The sequence below is a fragment of the Microtus ochrogaster genome, chromosome 10 (genome assembly GCF_000317375.1).
Source record: "Microtus ochrogaster isolate Prairie Vole_2 chromosome 10, MicOch1.0, whole genome shotgun sequence".
In the NCBI taxonomy this organism is placed as follows: domain Eukaryota; kingdom Metazoa; phylum Chordata; class Mammalia; order Rodentia; family Cricetidae; genus Microtus; species Microtus ochrogaster.
This window is the reverse complement of record NC_022016.1, coordinates 52685780-52692493: the sequence shown is the minus strand read 5'-3', so window position 1 is coordinate 52692493 and position 6714 is coordinate 52685780. Positions and strand designations below refer to the sequence as shown.

Below are 6714 nucleotides of genomic sequence, written 5' to 3'. Positions count from 1 at the left end.
CAAAGGAATGTCAAGGATGATTAAATGTAGTTAGGCTAGTGCAAGCACACACCACACACACACACACACACACACACACACACACACACACACACGAGCCCTGTCCTCACCTCAAAGGACTTGGCCTCTGTGTGCGGGACAGGCAGGAACCCGGGAGTTGGGGTTGGGGATCCGGGTCTGCAAAACGTAGTGTCCACACTGACCCAGGGACAAAACCCGCAGCGCCCTCGGCTGACTCACCGGACGATGCCAAACATGACAAGCACGTTGCCCAGCAGCCCCACCGCGCACACAGCAGAGTAGAGCGCGGTTATGGCGATGGCTAGGGCGAGGGATGAGGCGCTCCGAGCGCCCGGCGGCCCCGACGCGTTGGCGCTCGCGCTGGGGAAGGCGCTGGGGTAGGCGTCCGAGGTGTTGGCGAGGAGCGGGGACTGCAGCTCCGCACGGGCAGAGGGCACCGGCTCCATGGCGCCGCCGCGTCCGTCTCCACCGTGCGCCCTGGGCGCAGGGACCCAGCGAGTAGCGCGCGGACAGCGGCGGCCACGGCCCCGACGCCGCAGGCTGCAGCGCTCGCTCCCGCCCCCTCCGCCCAGCTGGCCGCCCGCTTCGCTCGCCCCAAGCCCCGGGAGCCCCGAGCCGCAGCACCACGTGGCTCGGAGGCGGCCGCCAGTCTGCGCCCGCTATCGGGGGCGGGCGCTGCACCACCGGCTCGGGGGCTGGGCTGGAGAGGCCTCCCGCGCGCTCCCTCGCTGGGCTCTGCAGGCTCCAGGCGCCCCCGGTCCGGAATGGCCTCGCGCCCCACCCCCGTGCCACTTTGGAGTCAGAAGAACCTGGATGCGAATCCCACCTCCCGCCTCTGCGCGGACTAGGGAAGTAACCTTGAGCGAGTCGCTTAAGCGCTCTCAGGTTCAGTCTCTGTATCTGCAAGATGAAGAAAATTTCCCTGCTGCCTTCATAGGGTTGGGGGAGATGGAGACAACGGAATAAAGAAAACTCAGATTTCTTTCCCGATACTCGGTGTTGTGTGCGCTCTACTCCTCGCCATGTCTTCTCCCAAAACAATTCAAGTGATTCCTGACCAAGAGGCAAAAACAAAGCCGGCCGGATCCTAATGAGTTCATAAAACCAGCTACAACTCCGGGGGGAGGGGGGGGACTGGAAATGGGCCCACCTGAGTCCGTAAGGACTTGCATAGGAGTTGGCAGTAACCCCTTCAAGGTCACTGGCGTCTCACCCCAGCAAGCTGAATAGGTCACGCTGACTATCAAGACAGTCGGGTGTGAGTTACTAGAAACACGACTTTCCTGTCCGGATCTGTGCTCTGAGCTAGCAGAATGCTTCAGCGATAAGTGGAAACTGAAGAGAGAGGGAAAGCGATCCACAAACATCCATTATCAGCCATGCCTTTTTATGCCCGTTCATTAGCTCCCAGATTCTCCGAGGGTGCCTAACCTAAGAGGCAGGCACACTGGTGTACATAATCAGATGAAGGCCGGCTCCCAGGGGCTTACAGTGCAGAGGGGAAGCCTACATTAACTCTAAACCTCACACTTAATGAGGCCCTAGTTGAGAAAGGGGGCATGGCAGTGAAAGCCGGGGTCGGGATAGGTTTCCTAAGGAACTGACACTTGAGGTGATGTGTGAATTTAGAAGTGGGGGAGATTAATTTATGGAAGAAATCAGGATGAGCGTTCTAGAAAAAAAAGGAACACAAATACAAAGGACCTCCAGTCCTAAGGACTGAAGACATCCGGGGACACCAACAGGAAGTGAGCTGGAGAGAAAATGGAGATCCGTGCTGGGTTGGTTTGTTTGTTGCCCTCTATTTGACTAGCCATATCTGGGCAGAGGAAATCTTAATTGAGAAAATGACTCATCAGATTGGCCTGTACGTAGGTCTGTGGGCCATTTTCTTGATGGATGAAAGATGTGGGGGCGGGGTGCCACCCCTGGGTTGTATTCGAAAGCAAGCTGAGCAAGTCAGTAAGCAGTTACCTCTGTGGCTTCTGCTTCACTTCCTGCCTCCAAGTTCCTGCCTCCAAGTTCCTGCCTCCAAGTTCCTGCCTTGAGTTCCTTAGAGGAGGGGCTGTGACATGGAAGGGCAAACCAGTTAAACCCTTTCCTCCCCTAGTTGCTTTTGGTCCTGGTTGGTTTTCGTTGCTGTTGTTGTTTTGGGTTTTTTGTCTGTTTGCTTCTTATCACAACAATCGAAACCCTATCTAAGACCAGCAACTTGAGTGGGGCTGGAGAGACGGACGGCTCAGTGGTTAAGAGCACTTGCTGCTCCTGCAGAGGACTGGGGTTCAGTTTCCCAACACCCACGTGATGGTGCTCAACAGTCTGTACTCTGATTATAGGGGTTCTGACCCCCCCTTCTGGCCTCCACAGACATTGCATACACATGGCGCATAGAAATTCCTGCAAAGATTCAACGAACAAAAGAGATCTCCCAGGGTGGTGGCTCATGCCTTTAATCCCAGCATTTGGGAGGCGGCAGAGGCAGGTGAACGTGTTCAAGGTTGGCCTGGTCTACAAAGCAAGTTCCTGGACAGCCAGGACTGTTACACAGAGAAACCCTGTCCAAAAAAAACAAACAAACAAAAAAAACAAAAAAACAGAAAAAAAAACCTATGTAAAAGTGTGTTGCATTTGTTTAACTAGGTAAAGATGTGTTGCTGTTTCATCTTGCCTGCCTAAGATACTTGATTGGCCTAATAAAAAGCTAAAGAGCCAATAGCTAGGCAGTAGCTAGGCAGGACTGGTGGGCAGAGAGAACAAATAGGAGGAAGAATTTAGGCTGGAGAAAGAATGAGAGATAAGAGAAGAGAGAAATAGAGGCAGACACCAGGGGCCAGCCGGGCATCCACCAGGCAGACACAGAGACACCAGGGGCCAGCGGGCATCCACCAGGCAGACACAGAAGAAGCAGGCAAAGTAGGACGTACAGAATGAAGTAAAGGTAAAAATCCCTTTGGCAAAATATAGATGAAGAGAAACAGGCCAAATTAAGTTACAAGAGCTAATGGGACATGCATAAAATAAGGCCGCACATTCATAACTAATGATAAGTCTCCAAGTCATGATTTGGGATCTGGTTGGTGGCCCAAAAGAAAGCCTGTAAGTGGTTGAATAAGAATGGCCCAAGCTTGGGGGGGTGGGAGGGTGGTACACGCCTTTAATCCCAGCACTCAGGAGGCAAAGGCAGTCAGATCTCTGTAAGTTTGAGGCCTGGTCTACATTGTGAGTTCCAGGACAGCCAAGGCTACCCAGTGAAACCCTGTCTCAAACCACAAACAAATCAACTAAAAAGAATGGCCCAAATAGGTTCATGAGGGAGTAGTGGCACCACTTAGAAGGATTAGGAGGTGTGGCCTTGTTGGAAGAAGTGTTTCACTAGGGATGGGCTTTGAAGTTTCAGAAGCTCAAGCCAGGCACAGTGACTCTCTCTTCCCACTGCCTGCAGATCCGAATGCAGAGCTCAGCTCCTTCCCTAGCACTATATCTGCCTGTGTGCTGCCATGCTCCCTGCCATGATGAGATGGACTAAACCTCTAAACTGTAAGCCAGCTCCAACAAGATGCTTTCTTCTATAAGAGCTGCCATGATCGCTGTGTCTCTTCACATAGAACAGCGACTAAGACCCAACACCATCATTACTTTGATCCAAGTACTGTGCTGAGTACTTTATTCAGGCATCACCACTCAGCAGTGGAGTCTGATTATTGTCCCACTTTACAGATAAGAAAACTGAGGATTGGCCTTCGGCATACACACAGATAGACTATTGTATACATAATAAATAATAAATAAATATTAAAAAAAAAGAAAACTGAGGATTGACACTAAATTATCCCATATGGGAGCTTTGCTATATGATCTTTTCACCATCATGACCAAGTCTGATTGATCTCCTGAAGCCAGGAAAGGGCTGGTCATATTGGGTGCTCAAGAAATGTCATTTGAAATGATAAAGATCCCGAGGTAGATTGGAGTAAGATCATATTGGGGCTTCTTGGTTCTGTGCTCTTGGGTAATGTCCTGGGCTCTGAGAAGTTAGCAGGGAAAGTTCCTCCCCCCCCCCTCCATGAGTCATTTATCAAGGCATTTATTTTCCCAGAAAGAACAGAGCCAGGGGCTGGAGAGGTGGCTCAGCAGTCAAAAGCCAGTATTGTTCTTGAAAAAGAACCAAATTTGGTTCCCAGCATCCTTATTGGGAAGTTCACAACTGACTGTAACTCCAACCCCAGGAGACTCAGACTCAGACCTGAAGGTCTCTCTGTCTGTCTCTGTCTCTGTCTCTGTCTCTCTCTCTCTCTCTCTCTCTCTCACACACACACACACACACACACACACACACCTGAAAGAAATATTTGTTAAAATTCTTCCCATATATATATTTTAATGAACATATCAGAACCCCCCCCAAGGCCACACTCCTCTTCATTCTTTGAATACTCAGCATGCACACGTCCATGCGTACTCAGCATGCACACGTTCATGCGTACTCAGCATGCACACGTCCATGCATACTCAGCATGCACACGTCCATGCGTACTCAGCATGCACACGTCCATGCATACTCAGCATGCACACTTCCATGCATACTCAGCATGCACACTTCTCAGCATGCACACTTCCATGCTGATTCTACAGGTTCTGACCCCCTCTTCTTCTGGCCTCCATGGACATTGCATATACGTGGTGCATATAAATTCCTGCAAAGATTCAACAAACAAAAAAGATCTCCTAGTGTGGTGGTACACGCTTTTTCCATGCATATTTCCCTGTGTACTCAGCATTTACACTTCCATGTGTACCGAGCATGCACACTTCCATGCGTACTCAGCAGCCATCTCTGCCCCACCATCAACTAGACAACACCCCCAACCCCTCATGCACACACACGTGCAGGCTTTCCCACTCAGCCATCTGAGGACTTGTGAAACAAGAGTTTTCTGTGATCCTATATGCTGCTAATCACCATCCTCATTTCCAACAGCCTAGTACATTCGGAGATTTAGTGCAAAGGGGAAAATTGGGACACAGGAGAGAAGGGCTCTTCCGACTTCTGAGGGTCCTCCCTACCCATCCAATGAGCCATGCTTTTCCTCCCCCTCCAACATCAGGACTTTTAAAAATTATTTTCCAACACTTGAAAGGTTAAGTCACTACTCTAGGCTCTTAATATGCACTCTTAATGTGTAATTCAAATTCAAATTAATGGCTTGATTTCTGGGTTGGGTATAAAATTCAGTGATAGAATGTGTGCTTAGCAGGTATGCCCAAGGTTTGATCTCTAGTACCTCAAAATAAACAAGTAAATGATACAAGTTCCTTTGTAAACTCCTCGCTGACACCCCCACAACCCCACACACCCCAATGAGGTCAGGCTCTTTTGGTCAAGGTTCTCTAGGGGAAGAAAACCAACTGACAGACTAAAGGATATTGATCTGACTGGCTAACACCATATCACTGCTACACTCTAACAATGACAGTCTCACGTCAGAGAGACCAAAGATGGGGAGCTCACTCTGTCAGGAAGCCTCGGGAGTCTTCATCTGGTGCCAAAGGCCACTAGTACAGGCTGAAAGCATGAACAAGCTGGCTCCAATGTCAGCGAAGGTGGAATGAGCTTCAGCCACAGGGTAGATGAACTCGCCAGCACGAGGGAGAGTGGAGGCCAAGTAGGCAAAGCTTTCTTCCTTCCGCATCCAGAAAGTACCACTTGCATTTAGAGTAGGACTTACCTCATCGATTAAGGTAATCAACACCCCCGACAGGTCAACTTGACGTGAACAATCCTTCACTGAGAGGCTTTCCCTCGATGATCCTAGACTGTGTCAAGTTGCTGATGAGAGCTAACCGTCACACAGGCCTTCTTATCGGTCCTAGCATCCCACACCTCTTCTTTGTGTGACTTCTCCATGTATTTCTTCATCGTCAGCAGGGACAACAGAGTATTGCTGTGGAACACCTTCACAGCCCTTACAGTGTAGCCCAGGCTGGCCCAGAACTCAATGTGTAGTTTGAACTAGCCTTGAACTTATGATCCTCCTGCCTCAGTCTCCTACAGGCTGAGATTGCTGCATGCAGCAGGCCCTGTTCATTGCTGGCCTTCCACCTCAGCCTGCCCTGACTCTCGGGTGCTCCCTGGTAATAGATGAAGCTACTCATTTTGAGGAAGGGCCAAAGCAGATGCAGCTTGACACAGACCTAAGACTTCTCAGGAGCCAGAACTTTCTGTTTAATAGACGTGGTGTTACAGATTGGATTGTCCTCCTAGAGTCCATGTGTTGAAAACTCAGTTCCCGGGCAGTTCCCACGTGAGGTCTCTGGGAGGTGACTGAGTTATGAGGGAGTCACCTCATCAATGGTGAAGTCATAGCATGATAGGCTATGGGGGAGGGGCTAGTGGGAGGAAGTGGGTCGGTGGGGATGTGCCTCTGAAGGAGAGATTTTTGTCCCTGCCAGCTTAGCCAGCTTAGCTGCTGTCATTTCTCTCTGCATCCTGGCCACCACGAGGTGAGCAGCTTTGTTCCCCTTGAGTTCCATCACCACCACTGCTCCGTGAGGCTTGGCCAAAATGACAGAACCATCCGAAACCAGAAGCCCCCCCAAAAAGAAATTATATGTACATGTATGCATCTATGAGCACATGCTCATGAGTGCAGGTGCCCACAGAGACCAGAAGAGGGCGCCACATCCCTGGGGCTG

General features: G+C 50.5%; 1 protein-coding gene across 1 annotated transcript in view; it reads right to left on the bottom strand.

Moving 5' to 3' along the window:
* Nucleotides 1-485, bottom strand: part of Oprd1 (opioid receptor delta 1) — a 33106-nt gene extending 32621 nt beyond the window's left edge. Inside the window, exon 1 of the mRNA XM_005353137.2 lies at nucleotides 241-485. Coding sequence (XP_005353194.1) covers nucleotides 241-467 — 227 coding nt within the window. The 5' untranslated portion in view covers nucleotides 468-485. The remainder of the gene's footprint in view (nucleotides 1-240) is intronic.
* Nucleotides 486-6714: the final 6229 nt, after the last annotated feature.